Below are 16,259 nucleotides of genomic sequence, written 5' to 3' on the forward strand. Positions count from 1 at the left end.
TCTGTTCATAGAGCCACAGCTTTACACCCAGAGACAGTGCTCCCATTGATTGATTTAGATGATTAACCAAGTACACAAAATCGTGAAACGTCAGTAGATAAAGTTACAACCCCTATTCCAAATTTAGATTTTCTTTTGCGATGGTTCAGCTAATCTGTTTAACGAGCTTGTTGAGTTGTAAACTAACATAAGCCTGCCGCAATTTATGCCGAGCCACGGTTTAAAATGACTATATGACCTCATCTTGGCAATTTATTGAAACCTTTTCTATCGTCTTCGGACTATTGGCTGTACAGCGGCAACAGCAATAGAGGAGAAACACTGGTAACCTGCTAATATTTCGTTACAGCTGAGCTGTGGCTGACTAGGGATGAAGGATTTGCGGGGGGACACACAATCGGCCACAGAAAATGACATGGAGAGACAAGGCCACACCATTAAGAAAAAAAGTCCAGGTTTTATTGTCTAACGTGGCTGTAGTCCATGTTTACTGCCAGACATGTCTGTGTGAGAGAGAGACAGATTGAGAGCGAGCGAGAGAGAGAATATTCAGGAGCCAATCACACAGTGCGGTCAAACTTTGAACTCCAAGCATGAGAGTGGATCATGGCAAAGTTAACAATTGTGTAAAAGGAAGATGAAACACACTAAGGCAACACACAAGTGGCATCTAAAAACAACTTATAACAAGAAGTCAGAACTGATGGAACCGTCTCTGAACCTGAACATGGATCTACAAACCAGTCAACAAAACAGTGCTAACAGAACTGATTTGATAGCAGTGGAGTTAACAGTAGAACGGGTTTGAAATAAGAAAAGTTGGAGAGCAGAGCGGAGCTGGAGTAAATGACGTCATTCGGCTGTTTGTCTCTCTGGTGCCTTGAATGTAGATATTGTAATGGGGGACTCCCGGCGTCATGCAGATCAGCAACGTGGCAGACAGGGTCATCTGATTGGTTAGCTGGCTCTCAGAAAAGGAACGAATCGCAGTTCTACTAGCTGGGGCGGTCTGTAAACCCACCTGGATGAGGTTCAGTGATTGACATCTAGAATCCGGTGTTGGAGAGTCAAGCAGGCGTAAATGAGACAGCAGAGGGGAGAGGCGAGTGTCCTCACTTCTCTCCATCCCCAACTCTTCCTTCCCCTCCCTCCATACTTCACTCAAGTGGTGCCCTTCGCTACGGGCACCCCTGCCAACCAGATGATAAGTGCCGGGGATTAGCCAAAGTTGTGAATGGCCAGCCTGAACATGTCATTGGTGCACACCCACGCATCGTTAATGTTCTTCAGGAGGAAACTCTGATGGAAACCCATGACGGGATCGTCATCTACCTATGAACACACAGACAGAAAGAGCAGGGGATCAGGACACAGTCGGCAGTACAGTGGTTTAATATCAGTTGTACACATCAAAGTCAGTCGACGAGTTGTGGAGAAACAGTCACGTAATTCCTACTTTGCCAAGTTAGAGAAACTAACAGCAATAACGTCACCCAGGTTATCCTAGCCTGGAGGAAATGAGCTGCTAGTTAGTTAGTTTAGCCCAAAGGTGCCCTGTGAGTCTTCTTGTAAACAAAGCTTCTGTTTACATTTATTGTTATTCAATAAAATAAATTGTGTGCATCCTTGTGCAACACTTTGGCACCTTATCAATATTAGGACTTGTGTTCTGTCATGTCTTTGTATGAATATTCTGTCTGTCTCTATCATATTACTGTCTCTCTTAACAAATGAGACCCTGTGTCTCAATGAGATTACCCGTCTACAATGAATGAATATATATATATATATATATATATAAATAAATCTTTGAGTTTAATGTGTGATGATTTGGCTGTAACAGGACATGCTTTAAAATAAGGTGTAAATGATAGTGTGACTTACTTTTAGCTGTCCTACTACCATACTCAAGATGTTGCAGTCTGGAGTTGGCTGGTGGTCCTGCACTGTTATACTATGCACTATTTTTGGGAAGGGTAGACTCTGGCACAAACAGACAGGGGGGGAAGGAAAATGAATACAGATATATCAGACACTGAAAGAATAGAAGTCCAACATATCTTTAAGTACATTCGTCAACTTAAAGTAATGATTAGAAATAATAATGATCCTCTATGGCGTTTTTCTGCCATAAAAAGCTTGGGGAGGAATCGCATTATTTGACGGTTGCATGTTTACACAGATTTGACAATAACAGGTTACAGGTAGTGCATGTAAATGCATTATCCCTCAGAATAATCTGGTTTCTTGGTTGCACTTAAACATACTGACTGACATTGCCAGTGTGTTTCTCAGTTGGGCCACCTGTTACATGGTTCTAGAATATTTTACCAGATGAACTCACAATGAGTTTCCCAACGATTGCCTTTTTTCCCTGGAACTGCTGTCCTTCCCATGTGAGGCATGACTCGTCGATCTGTGTGGAGCAAGACAGAGAGAGATGGGGGGGGGGGGGGGGGGGGGGCTTGAGATTGTTAATGACACTAATTCATGACTATGTTGTGTATATTTTCTTAGGTACAATGTACATTAAAAAGGTCCAACTTAGACAATTTGATGCGTGAACATTTTACCCGTCACTCTCAAAAGAATAATCACATATGGTGGTTGAATTTGTGACCATTTTGGTCACAGTCTGGAGCCCTGTGGTCACGTTTTTTTCCGCTCCTAAATCGCGATAATGACGAACGTTAACAGTCGACGTTAGCCTTAAGTTGGAGGGAAATGAAGACGGTGTAGACATCTTAACGCTGATTGGCCAAGACTCGCCACGTCCCATCAAAGATGTTTTATTGCGAAGATGCCGACATAACCTTTTCTCCTCGTCTCACTCCAATCTGAGAAGTGCTGGCTGGCCAGATCGCAAAGTCAAATACGCAAAGATTCAGTTTTTCCTCACGCCCTTGACTGAGAGAAGTCCCCACATGCGAGAGGCTGGAACTGGAGATAATTTGTCGATTTTGCTTGCAACACAACCGAAACGAACAAGTGATTATAAGAATATGATTCAATTTCTGTCCATCGAATAATAGATTAACTGACCAATTGTTCAATTCATAGACTTTGGGTCTAAAAGTGTTCATAATGAATTTGTTACTGATCAAGTGAGACCACATAAGAACAAGCCCCACTCCATTTTTAAGCAGGCTCTGTCTGGGATTACCTAGTGTTGGACGTACTAAAGATCTTGTTAGACTTGTGTTACATTCATATTCATAAAAGAAAGTTAATTCATAAGTGCAGCCCAGCCCCGTGGTACGACATCTCATAACTGGACAAAAGCATTGTTCTGTCACACTCACATATATGGTTCCGAGTTGTGATCTGTCCGAGTCAAATAGTTGATAGTAGTGCTGCACAAAGCTGGATCCTATCTGCTCCCACAGAGGCTGGTCCACCATCCTGAATCACCCTGCAACACACACTGGGAAGATGGAGAGACAGACGGGGAGCCGTTTCAGAAATATTCTCTCAACCATTTACAACAAAAGTGCATAATACATTACAATACATTATAACCGTCGAGGCAGAGAGTACTTGTATTCACTTGTAGCAAAAGTGAGATGAATTCAGTATCTAAAGCCAGTGTATACCCTCACGCTGTACAAACCAACGGAAAAGAGGCAGAAATATAGCTAACCTATCCGGATCACATATATTTATTTCTACTTGAAACTAAATTACTTAGCAGACTTACTTTCTGTAAAAAAATAAAATGACTACTTCCTTGATACTGACAACAAAAAACAATAACAAGTTACAAAGAATAAGAACGTACGAGTACAACCACACTATATATCTATATTTTAAAAAAAGCATTAAAATGACTTTTACCAGCAGAGTATTAATAAACACACTGCTGGTCTCACCACTTAGATGACAGTGACAGCACAAGTCATGTGCTTCAACATAACTATGCACTGTTGTGCCCGGGACAATCTGAAAGCTCTGGAAACTAGCGATTAAGTATATTATATAAAGACCTAAACAGTCCTTGGTCCGCTGAAAAGCAGTTACGCCTAGGGGGAGAAGAACACACGCTTGTTTTGTAACGTTATCAAACGGGAAAGCTCTTGTAACCGTATGGCTAGTTAACGTAAGCTAACTAGCTTGCCGCTACTACTAGCATGTGAGCTGTCTTGTTTGCTAACGTTAGCCTGTGTTGGGAACAGCTCCTGTCCCTAGCATGCCTCTCCGCCAGCTAATGTTAGACGCCAGATACATCATATTTCCAGGCGTTAGCTAACTGACTGGCTGGCGTTCGCCATTTCCCCCGTTGCTAAAAATACCCCGTCTCCGCCAAGTGTTGATGCTTCAACTCCGGGCCCGCGCGCACAGCTACCCTACATAGGCGTGCCCAACGTTTTCCCTAACCCGGGTAGGAACAGCCAATTAAACTACTTATAACCCCTTGTACTTGTTCGAATGTCAGACTAAACTATCACTTTTTGTTTTTCGCATATGTTTCAATTCACTATTCCCCAAGACGGCTTCTTAAAAATAATTAAAATAAACTTACCTCTAACCAACACCGAGGCCTGCTTCACGATGGCACAGTGAAGTGTCCGCTCCTCTTCGAAGTCACGCATTCAAAAGCCGTACTAGCCCCGGTGGTTTGTGGGGATTGTAGTCTATTCAATTTTCGACATTTGATTCGTTTCCAGGTCTCACTATGGTATTGAGTTATGGCCATGCTAACAAAGCCATTTGAATTTAGTATAGAAATAAATAAATAAATAAAAAGGTAGCGTTGTGTTTTGTCTGATGTAAAGCATAACAGAGAACAGTTAGTTTAATTTGATTATGTTATCGTCGATGTCACATTGCATAAATTTGCTTTTTGTAATATGAATATATAAATATTGGGGGGGGAATTGTGATATGAATATATAAATATTGGAAATAATACACCTCAATCAGGCCCAGAGGCAAACATTAGCTGTGTGCCCCTATTCAGCCACTTAGTTCAACTAAATGTTTTGGTCTCTCTAAACTCCACATTGACACTGGTTAGAATAATGTACATACAGCTTTAATCTCTACAAACCATAGAAATGGAATAAAAGTAGAACAGACATTGGCCCAATCCCACTGTCCCTCCTAAGGCCTTAAATCCTGAACCTTCAAGGACTTCACTGACATCACCGGGTCAATGGTTGAGCGTGAGAGGCTTTAAGGGCAGGAAATGGTGTACATACATATGGGACAGCACTTTGCTGCAACATATCACATAACCTTGACAGTGTCATAACATGTTATGTACAATTGTGGTCATTTATTTAATATTTCTTACTCCTTCATTTGAACATATTACAGGCTCTTGTCTTACGAGATGAGAGGTAGTTGTCAAATAATCTATTTACTTGTTTTTGTCAAAACAGCTTTAAAACTAAATTAAAATAAATAGTTGATGAATAAACCGGGTGTGTAATATAGTCCTCTGCTCTCATGTGTTTTTATGTTCCATCTTTAATCTATATAGTTTCTATATAAATGTAATATGCTAGGCTGAACCTGTTTTTACGTATCTGGCATTCACTGGTAACCCAGCGTTTGACATCCCGACGCTAAGAGTTTTGGGTAATTCCCTTAGGCAGAGTCTGCAGAAATGTGGACTTATGGAAAGTTGTCATGAAGGGCTCAAAATGTCTGCGAGAGAGCCCTCAAACACGCAACGATTTGACAGTGGGACAGCCCTAAATCCTCACGGACTTTGTAGGAACATGTCTCAAAGTCTGTGAGTCCTTGAGTGTGTTGATTGGGTTTGGGCCATTCCCATTCGATTCAACGTAGTAGGATGGTCAGAGCGGCGGCCATTTTTATGTGTATCGTTGCCATTGCGACCCTTATAGTGGGCTAACTTTTGCATAAACTAAACCGACTTATGGAATGTCGCGGACTCACTAAGGCGAGGTTTTGCAGTAACTATCAAATCGACTTGTGGAGTTGTAACATTAGGAAGAATAGACAAAGTAAATGAGTACATTTTAACAACTTAATGCTTCTTCCACACATACTTGTCATAGCGCAGGAAAGCGCATTGCTATCGCCGGATGACTGACAACTTTGTTTAAAGCATGGTGGAATTTATAAGCTTAAAAGCTAGCTAGCTAACCAGCGGACAGCTAGCTGGTTAGCTAGCTTGCTAATTCTGCCAGGGCTAGTTTGCTGGGTCTAACAGTCACGCCGCCTTACTCTCCACTGCTACCTAGCTAACTATCCAGCCATCCAGGCAAGCTGTTTACGGCCCCACTGACGTATTGTCACCGTAACTGACAATATTTGCTATTTTCTTTTGTACTAGTCAAATGACCACAGAAAAACAGTTCAACGTCCATTCTACTTCTATTCTATTTCTGCACTACAAACAGACGACATAAAATCTAATAGGACTTTCTCTTCATGTCCAGATGATGCTTGAAAAAATAAACGGGACGCAAAGCCAGGAGGAGAAATCGGTCAATATCTGTCTCTCTAACCCAGAAGACAATGAGAAAAATGGAGCTGAGGGCGATGCTGTTGAGAGGTATGCCCAGACAATGTTCCAGCTTGACAATAAAAATATATTTAGATCCCAGAAGAACACGCATTTTGAGAAAGTGGTGAGCCAACTGACAGAAATCTGCGAGGTCCAGGCGAATGAGAAGAACTCGTTCCCTCCTCTCCTGCTGCCGGGATAAAACAGGCAAGAGGACGACAGTAAGAATACAAACATGCACATTCTGGACAAATAAAAAAAGGGCTATGTGTTACAGATGTTTATGGGTGTCTGGTAATGCGGCTGTGTTGCCTGAAAGCCAACACACCGGTGAAGGAGGGTTCTGCATGCTATTGTGTTGGCCGTGATGGAGTGGAGGTGCGGCAATGAGGACTGGTTCCTCTTTGGCAAGTCATCTAATCACACACTGTGGAACACCGGTCATGATCTGTCCTGCTCCTTTGTTTCATGTCATTTATTCACTCATGTTAAACTTTTCCTGTTTTATTTTGTTACTCGCTCTTTCATATAATTTCACTTCTTGCCTTTTGTGTGTTTTCCCGCCATTTTTTGTTTGTTGCCCCCCTCTGATAAGTTCAACCTGTCCGTTGTTATCACCCTTCCTCGTGCATTTATGCTGCGTTCCAGACATCTTGGAGGTCTGAATTTTCCCATTAGAAATGTTCAACTTCCGACGAAGAGTTCAACGTTCACAACGTCAAACGTAAACAAAAACCATAGCTAACGTGACAAACTGATGATTGTTTGGCAAGTATATGCACAATTGAACAGTAACTCAGTAGTGCAGAACTCAGTAGTGCATCCTCCATGTTTTTTCTGTCATTTTATACTGTTATACTGCAGAGAAAGTATCTTTCAGGGATTGTTGAATATAACCACCTGTTATCATGGCGACATATTTTCATGCAAAACACATGCGTCTTTTAGCTGATGGGTTACCATATATTGTGTGACGTCAGACAGCTGCTTCTTGGGGAAGTTGGGGGGAAACTGATTTACCAAGAGTTCCCAAGTAGAAACTCAGACTTACCCGCTTGATGTGTGAATAACCAACTAACAATCAGGCATAATCAAGTTTGAAGGCGATGATTCGTCAGTGTTGTGTTCACAACATGTTTCTGCTGCCCCTAAGTGGCAAAAAAGCAGTCATTTCAGGTTTTAAAAAGATGATAAGTTGAATTAATAAACAATAAAACACCATTATTTGGTTCAGTATTTCTCAGAGGTTTTGCTACTGAAGTCCTAAAGACCTCGTTCCGAAACTCCACAGGTTAGGTTTCGTACAATATAGCGTCCATGTGTCTTTTCTCACATTATTTGTGATTTGGTTTTGAGATAATACAATTTTTCTGTGTTATGTCTGGGTTAGATGTGTGAACAGGTTTTGTAAGCATGTACTTTAATTTTCAGCCTTTTTTACAAAAACGGTGCAGCTCGTAAAGTTTGCCTCAGAGTCAAGTCTGTCACTTTAAGAAATGACATTTAAAGTTAGATTAAAAAAAAAATGTCACAATGACTATAAAAACGTCTAAATCCTCTGCATGCATTTTACATTGTAGCGGCCAAATAAATGTGACTATCTTCTGGCAAATTGACATGGTGGACATTTTCAAGCACTCAACAAGAAACTGTAGAATTTGCATTTAAAGATTACTGTCCATGGCTGAAAAGAGTTTATCTGGGGTGGCCACTTTATCAAAAACAGCACACATTCATTAATCTCTTTCTCCAGACCACGTACTTCAAGGGCTTTTGAGGCCGGCCCGTTTTGACACTTTCTTTATGCAGATGCGCCATCTGCACTGCTATCTGCTCTCAAGCTGTAAGAACTGCTACACACCAGAATGAATAGTGTGGCCTGTCGGTGTTTCACAGGTTGTGGTGAAAGTAAGTAAGCGTGTAAATACATGCAGTAGGCTACACAACATGTGAATTATATCAGCTATACTCTAATATATCTTAATTTAAATGCTGTCTTTGTAGAAGTACACATTTTCTGTCTCCACTCCTGTGTTTACTCTGATGAACCGGCATTTGTTGAGACTTAGGCCTCCACTGACTTGTTACTTGACCCACTTACATTGTGTTTTCGTTGTGTTTTCGTGGACATCGCATTGACTTACATTCATTTCCTGGAGACCCTAACCATGACCGCTTCCAACCAAACCCGTACCCTAACCTTACACCGACTCTTCACCCTGAAATTTGATGATTTACGTTCATGTTGTCCCCATAAGGAAGGCGAGTCCTCACAATGTAACTGTGTAAACAAATGTATGTCCCCCACAAGACATGAAAACACACCCACCCACCCACCAACACACACTCACAGTCAGGGATTGCTATTAGTAACAGGTAAAGGTTTTCATGAAAAATGACAAATATATTGGAAATTAGCATGTATTTCAAAGTTGTAACAAATAGCTTATGCGTGCAAGAAACATACAAATAAAAAATCATCCGACCGATCATTATAAATTTATAGTGATTTATGTAAGTTGCATTAGGCAACCCACTCTATAAGGCACCCACGGTTATAATGACATCTCAGGGTCAGTCAAATCACATTTCCTCAAACAAATCTACATTGTGAGGCTTCTGTTGCAGCTCCCACTACAAGGGAGGTTAATGACACCATTTTATTTTAAATCAGCAAAAGCAGACAGTGCTATTGCAATATTACTGTACATACATTTGCAGTTATTTAAATATCAGAAACTGTTAAAAAAAAAGTGTTGTGGGGACAATCAATTATCTGTGATTCAAGAATTGAGGTTGCATACACCATGGTTTTCTGACATGACCTTAAGCCGGCAAGTTGTCCCACCTTCTTCACAAACAATCCATAAAATGTATTCGACAACATTATATCAGTCGCTGGCTGGACAGGGATTTGATGCAGCATTTTCCTCTGATTCTTCTAGAGCTGGAGGTAAGGCTCTCGCACCGGATTGTGCCAACTGTTGGAGCATTAAAGTCAAGAGATAAAATCTCAGATAATGAGCAGAAGCCCATTCAAACTCAAAAATACAGTTCATTCAGAAAGTATTCCGACCCCTTCACTTTTTGCACATTGTGATAGGTTGCAGCTTTACATCATGAGACCGTATATGTATATATAGGTGTGAATTTATGCCAGGTGGACTCCAAATAAGAAATATCTCAAAGATGATCCAGAGAAATGGGAGACACCTGAGCTAGTTTAAAATAAGGAAAGCGCCATAGCAAAGAGTCTGAATGTCAATGTGATTTTTCTTTTTAATAAGAATTCTAATATATTGTTTTTGCTTTGTCTTTATGAGGTATGGAGTTTATATGCTGAAGGAAAATTTGGATTTGAACTCACAAGGCTGCGGCATTGCAAAATGGGGAAAAAAAGTGATGGGGTATGAACATTTTCTGAATGCACTGTATATTGTGAATTGCTTCAATGACCACACTTTTTGTAAATATTTAAGTGTAATTCAATGTTTACACCCAATAAGAGCACAAAGGTCTTCGAGGGGCTGCAGATGCAGATTGTGAGATAGGTGAACTAAAACCAGCCTGAGAAGACAGTGAAACCTCTGGTGGTACGTACCAGGCTGTGGAGTCTCTGAGAGGAGATGGTGTCATCGCTGTTGTCTGGTTCGCTTTGAACCGAGTCCACAAGTTCTTCTATTTCCTGATCTGACTTCAGAGGGAACGCTGTTCTCAGGGCCGTCCTGTACAAACATGCATGAATACAAAAGACTCTTTTGTCAGAGGAAAACTGAGACAGAAAAGAAAACTATTTTTTTCTTCTGAAAAAGTTTTCTTCTGAATGGAGGGTCTAATGATAGAGGGTGTCATTCGTCCTTGTTAATTTATATAAATAAAACGTCCGTGACTGCAATTGTGTGTGTGCTTCTGTTTGCATATATTTTTGTATCACCTAAACTCCTGGACGGTGAGTGTGCCGCTCTTAGGGGCATCAGAGTTGATCTGGTCTTCGAGGTGGTCGGACTGAATCTGGCTTTGCCCATGAAACAAACTCTCCTCCATCTGAAAAATAAACAAACAGCTTTTACAAGAAACAGTCCAACATTTTGGAAAAAATGCTTATTTTTTCTTTTATGCCAAGAGTTATCAGACTCTGGTGTCTGTCAGTTCAATTTAAAGCTGGAGCATGAAAATAGTTAGCTTAGCATAAGTAATAAAACAGGGGACAGCGTTTTCATTCTTTATTTTTTCTACGGATTTAATAAACAAGTTATGACATGTTGATTAGTGAACTGCTGTGGCTGGTCAGCGGGTCTTTGTTTACCTTTGGAGAGAGCCAGGCTGGAGTGTTCCCTGTTTCTAAGCCTTTATGCTAAGCTAAGGTAAGCTAAGCTAACTGTGTCCCCTTACATTTAGTGTAAAATGGTATGGCTCTTTTGGTTATTGTTTGGGGCTGCCAACAAAACTAATTAGCTTAAAATTTGGAGAAACAACTCTATACCTGTTGATCACAAACATCCCTTTTGAATATTGGGTGTTACCTGCACAGTGACAGGGTCGTGCGTCTCAATCGGCGGGTGGCCTCTGCTGTGGAGCTCCAGCAGGGTGTCATGCTCACTCTTCAACTGGTCAAAGTCACCCTGCAGCGTCTTCAACTGGACACCGCAGACAATACAAAAAACGACATCACGGTGGAGACTGTTAACATTTTGAAATCATGCATTCTGTGTCTGTGTATGTGCAGGTGTGTTCAGTGTGTACAGTATATATTTCTACATGTGGCCACCTGTAGGAGGTTCTGTTTGTGTGTTTGTTCCAGGGTGTCCCAGTTGCGTCTTGGCACGACATCCCAGTACTCCGCCTTCATCCTGTTGAGCTTCTCCTGGGCTTTAGTCAGGTCTTTCCGACACACCTTCAGAGCGAGCTGCAGCTCCACAGGATCCTTAGCCCCTTCTTTCAATATGGAAACAAAATATTATATTGTTATATATTAGATTTGAAAATTTACTGTTAGATGAGCCTCTTATTTTGTTAAATTCCTAACATGAAAGGTATCGTTCATGTTAGCGCTAAGAATGTGCCTTTGTAAATTGCTTTCTTGCAGAGAGTTAGATGACAAGATTGATATCGCTCTCATGTGTGGACGGTAATATGAAGAGCCAGCCAGGCGAACTATTTCTTGGGGTGCTGTGACTTCAAGTTAAGAAATAGTACAGCACACAACTCCTGGTACTACCACACCTAAAACTGACTCAATAAAACGTGTTGATTAGTGAGCTTCACAGGTGCCAGTAGGTGGGGCTTTTAACTTTGGACAAAGCCAGGCTAGCTGTTTCCCCCAGTTTCCAGTCTTTAAGCTAAGCTAAGCTAAATGACTGCTGCTTCTCAGCAAAAAAGTGCATAAGCATATTTCCCCACAATCTTAAACTATTTATGCAGACTTTGACGGCGCCCTAACCACAAATTGTAAATCAGTGGGCAACGTTTTCAATAATAAATACTGGCTGCAACTGACAATTGTTTTTTATAATTGATTAATGTGTCCGTTATTTTCTCGTCTAATAAATTAATCATTTGGTCTATAAAATGTCAGAAATTGGTCAAATGTGCACATCACATCACACCCTCTTCAAATGTCTTGTTTTGACCAACAGTCTAAAACCCAAACATATCCAGTTCACAGAAAACAAATGAAAGCCTGAAACAGAAATTTGTTTAAGAAAGAAAATGACTCAAAAAATGAACTGATTATTAAAATAGTTTCTGATTCACTTTCAGTTAATGGACAAACTGAATCATCGAGGTACAGTTGCAGCTCTACCTGTGTTTTCATCTGAAGGATGCTCCCCCTTCACAGAGACTCTTGTTACATCATTGAGCTGCCAGATCAGCAACTGGCGGGCATCGCGCTCCTCCCGGTACTGCAGGTACTGGTTGGACAGTTCAGACTGCAGACGGTCCACCTGGAAAGGAATAGAAGATATAGTGGTCTTATTATATGAACCGAATCTCAATCAAAGCTTTTTGTGGGGGGGGATAAAGGGACCTGTCCTATGACCCTAAATAACTTTTTCATACACGTTTAAGAGTCATGTACCACTGCCTGCGTGGCCTTTTCTTTCTCCCTCATGGCCTCGACGTCCCTCTGCAGTTGCTGCTTCTCCCTTTTCAAGGCTCCAATCTCCACCAGCTCCTCTGCCCAGCGAGCTTGAATCCTTCTGTCGCATTCCTCCGTCACCAGCCTCAGATGGGATCGCAGCGGCTCCAGTTCTCCGATTTTATCCTGCTGATATGCTGAACAGATGGAAAATGCATCAAAATGATCTGTCGTGAAACTCTAGGGCTGAAACAATTACTTGGTCAAATGAAAAGTAAGTGATTGAGCGATCTGGAGACATCAATCCCCTCAGCATCTGAGAAGCTGGGATGGGCACTTGCCATCATGTTAAACGTTTTACAGGCTAAATAACTAAAGGATACACTGAAAAATAATATAGCTGGTTGCTTAATCAACAATAAAAACTATATTATCAAATTTCAATGAAACTAATTTAAAAAGTCATCACTTCAGATCTTAAGAGTCTTGAAATTGTGAGATTGGCATTTTGCAATATTTTTGCCAATGACTCATGAACTACTACACTTTAAATAGAAAATGTGTCCCATGGTTGTGACTCACTTTGTGTTTTGATGCAGACTCAAAATTCTTAAATATTTTCTGTCATTTAAATAACAAATTAGAAGATTGTGCATTAGAGTAATGCTCTCTCTGTTTTTCTGATAGATTTCGTTTTTTCTGTATATTTCAAGTGTTTCAAGTTTATAGTGTCTCAGTTTATTCTTGCAGAATTTCTTAAATGTAACTCAGATGGCTGCCTGGTAGTAACTTCACCTAATCTGATCGAGTTATTCTTAAGACACGAAAATGATCATAGAGGTACTGACCCAAAGTGTTTTCATATTCCCTTTTGATGGCAGAAAGAAGCGGTTGGTAGGTTTTGAACTCTTTGATGAAACAACCAAAGACGTCACGGTAGACCTGTGGCCAGATTAAAATATGTGAGTACCCCCTCTAACAATGTTTTTATGGTAATTCCTCTGGTTTTATTGGAAGAAAAAAAAAGAAAAATAACATAGCACCTGTAGTTTCAGTTCCTGAAATGTTGGCTCATAAGAGCTGATAGTATGTAGCTCCTTGTTCACGTAGCTCTCCAGGTGCATCAGGAGTTGAGGCTTTCTCCCTGGGCCTGAATAAATGTAACTGCTACCTTTCCAGCAGAACTACACACACGCACACACACACACACACACACACACACACACACACACACACACACACACACACACACACACACACACACACACACACACACACAGCTTTGATAGTGACTCAATCATCTTCACAGCCAGCATATAATAGGCTAGTTGATTAATCGATTAATCATCCATTTATCTGAAGTGGGCTTTTCATGAGTGAAATTCTGCCAGGTGTTATGAACCTCTGGCTACCTTTGTCCCTGCATGTTGGACAGAAACAGCACCGGCACTTTCTCCTTCTTGTCCTTCCACTGATGTCTGGACAGTGTCATCTTGTAGTCTATGTTCATATGTAAGTCTACAAAAAAGAACAGATCGAAGATACATTGCACATTGTAGTTTGGTTAACGCTAACTCTAGTAGCTCTACTATGGATGACGAGCTAGTAAATTACAATAATGGAATATCCATAATATTTTCGCCATATGAAAAACTTTGACATGGTTACGAGGTTACAAGGGTTTTCATTGGTCATTGTAGGACAGGGTTGTACCACGCAATTTAAATTGTAGTCCCAATTTCCTACATATAGAAAACAAACAAACCAAAAACAAACTACATTATATTTTTGGATATTTTAATGACTTGCCTTTGTTTTTGTGACGGTGTTAAGGGTGGGAATTTTACATCTTTAAGTGGTGACATCTCCAGCGACTCTATGTAGGCTCAATAATAACGTAACTACCTATTGTCCTGTTGATGTTGCTGAATTGGGTTTGTTTAGCTCAAGTTTGGCTTTAGCATCACAGAGCACGGCGTTGTAACAGGGTTTCCACGGCAACGAGGACAAACCACGCAGCAAGACCCACATAGTAGACCGCGGCGCGCCTAACTAGATTTCAAATTGTGTAAGACGAAAACTTTCCTCTTAAATAGAGAGCACGGACACACTGTCTAACCACTGGAAACTGCAACTTTCCCGTGAACACGTCTGTATAAGCCTTCTCTGACTGTTTACAATGACATAAAAATGGATGAATAAATAAAAAAACGGCTAACCTATAAATATCACATATTAACTGCATCTTCCTAAATGCCTTGTTATAATAGGCTTATAATAGCATAGAGATAAGAAAACATGCCAAAATCACTTGAATTGAAACTCGTTAGGCATATTTAGAGAAACAAATACACTTTTTCTGTTATGGAGATACGATTAATTCTGTCAATTGATTTTCAAGCACAGCAAAGACTTTTATTGTTCCCCATTCTCGTATGGATAGCCTACATTTAGGGATCAAGTTGAAATTACATAACGTTAATGTTCTTAAAAACGGTCTATAAATTCTACAGCTGGAAAAACTACATTTCCTAGCTACCTTTCTCTGTGAAAGCCCTTAACCAGGATAACCGTGGTGGAGCTGTGTAGTCATTTCCAAAGACAGTTATCGTTGAAGTCAACGTGCAGCGGAACTACAGTACCCAGACAGCACCGCTCCAGCCTACAGTACATTCTGCTGCTTATCCGGGGATGTCACACCGCTGCTATTTTCTCCCCTCAGTCCCTCTCACTCTCAGCTCAAGCGGACTGACACGGGGTTTTGGATAGAAAGAAACGAACAATAAGATAACAAAACAGGGGCCAAGATGGCAGAGCTCGGAGCGGGAAGCCTGCCGTTGGGAGATCCTGCTTTTAATTACCAGGAACACGAGCTGAACGAGCGGCTGAAGCGGCTCTACCCGGCTGTGAACGAGGAAGAGACCCCTTTACCCCGATCCTGGAGCCCCAAGGATAAGTACAGCTACATTGGGCTGTCACAGAACAACCTGCGGGTCCATTACAAAGGTTAGCGAGCTATAGTCTGAGCTAGTGGTCACAACAGCTAAGAGGGTCTCAGCTCAAATCTGTCACTCTGCTGTTGCGGAGGGGGGTCTCTCTCTCACACACTCACTCACTCACAGTATGCGATTATGTTGATTGTGTGCGTGTGTGTGTGTGCGCACTCCTGGTAAAATCTAGTCTGAGCTGCCTCTCCTGTAACCTTGCTTTGTTTAACAGATGAGCAGAGGAATGCCCAAACGGGTGACAGTGAACTCGCTCACCCTGACAGTTTGTCTTATTAGCACCACGCTCAAATTCACCTTCAATAACACGACTCTCCTTTTGTTTATTTGCCGTTTGTGACGTGATTTGCCCGCAGTAAACTGTGCGTCTGACGTTCCCCACAGTTCGTACTGTAAGGGGCCATTGGCAGCAGTAACGACGCACTGAGCTTAGCGAACTAATGGCATTTAACAAACAGCTCGCTGTTAGCTAGCTCCTATCTCTGAATACAGTAGTTAGCCCTGTGGCTAACCAGCTAGCGTTAGCTAACCTAGCTGTTCCTTGTGCCTGATGTTGTATTTGTCTAAAACAGAAGGGTACGCTGGCTACAAGATGGACACAAGCCAAACTTGTTGTTAACACATTACAATGTAGCTAGCACTGTGGGCAATGCTACAATTGTTTAGTTTTCGACAGCAGCAAGCAACAAAAAATAGA

At 41.2% G+C, this 16,259-nt stretch overlaps 2 protein-coding genes across 3 annotated transcripts in view; one reads left to right on the forward strand and one right to left on the reverse strand.

Moving 5' to 3' along the window:
* Window positions 1–437: 437 nt before the first annotated feature.
* On the reverse strand, window positions 438–4,585 carry nutf2 (nuclear transport factor 2). The gene is made up of 5 exons (XM_079162416.1): window positions 4,520–4,585; window positions 3,303–3,424; window positions 2,345–2,416; window positions 1,885–1,983; window positions 438–1,332 (listed from the first exon to the last, which is right to left on the reverse strand). The coding sequence occupies exons 2-5, from the start codon at window positions 3,399–3,401 to the stop codon at window positions 1,219–1,221; spliced, it is 384 nt and encodes a 127-aa protein (XP_079018542.1). The 5' UTR covers window positions 3,402–3,424; window positions 4,520–4,585; the 3' UTR covers window positions 438–1,218.
* A 10,737-nt stretch (window positions 4,586–15,322) lies between these two features.
* The window catches only part of ranbp10 (RAN binding protein 10), a 31,419-nt gene continuing 30,482 nt past the window's right edge, over window positions 15,323–16,259 (forward strand). For both annotated transcript variants that reach the window (XM_079162866.1, XM_079162867.1), the window contains exon 1: window positions 15,323–15,563. In XM_079162866.1, the coding sequence (XP_079018992.1) occupies window positions 15,365–15,563 (199 nt within the window). In that variant the 5' untranslated portion in view covers window positions 15,323–15,364. The remainder of the gene's footprint in view (window positions 15,564–16,259) is intronic.

Source organism: Pholis gunnellus (genome assembly GCF_910591455.1).
Source record: "Pholis gunnellus genome assembly, chromosome: 7".
NCBI lineage: Eukaryota > Metazoa > Chordata > Actinopteri > Perciformes > Pholidae > Pholis > Pholis gunnellus.

Excerpts from the sequence above, each read along its gene's own strand:
- nutf2 (XM_079162416.1), bottom strand. The coding sequence starts at position 3,401 with ATGGTGGACCAGCCTCTGTGGGAGCAGATAGGATCCAGCTTTGTGCAG. Across the intron at positions 1,984-2,344 it reads CAATCGTTGGGAAACTCATT|AGTCTACCCTTCCCAAAAAT; the intron begins GTGAGTTCATCT and ends TGTTTGTGCCAG. Across the intron at positions 1,333-1,884 it reads TGGTAGTAGGACAGCTAAAA|GTAGATGACGATCCCGTCAT; the intron begins GTAAGTCACACT and ends GTGTGTTCATAG.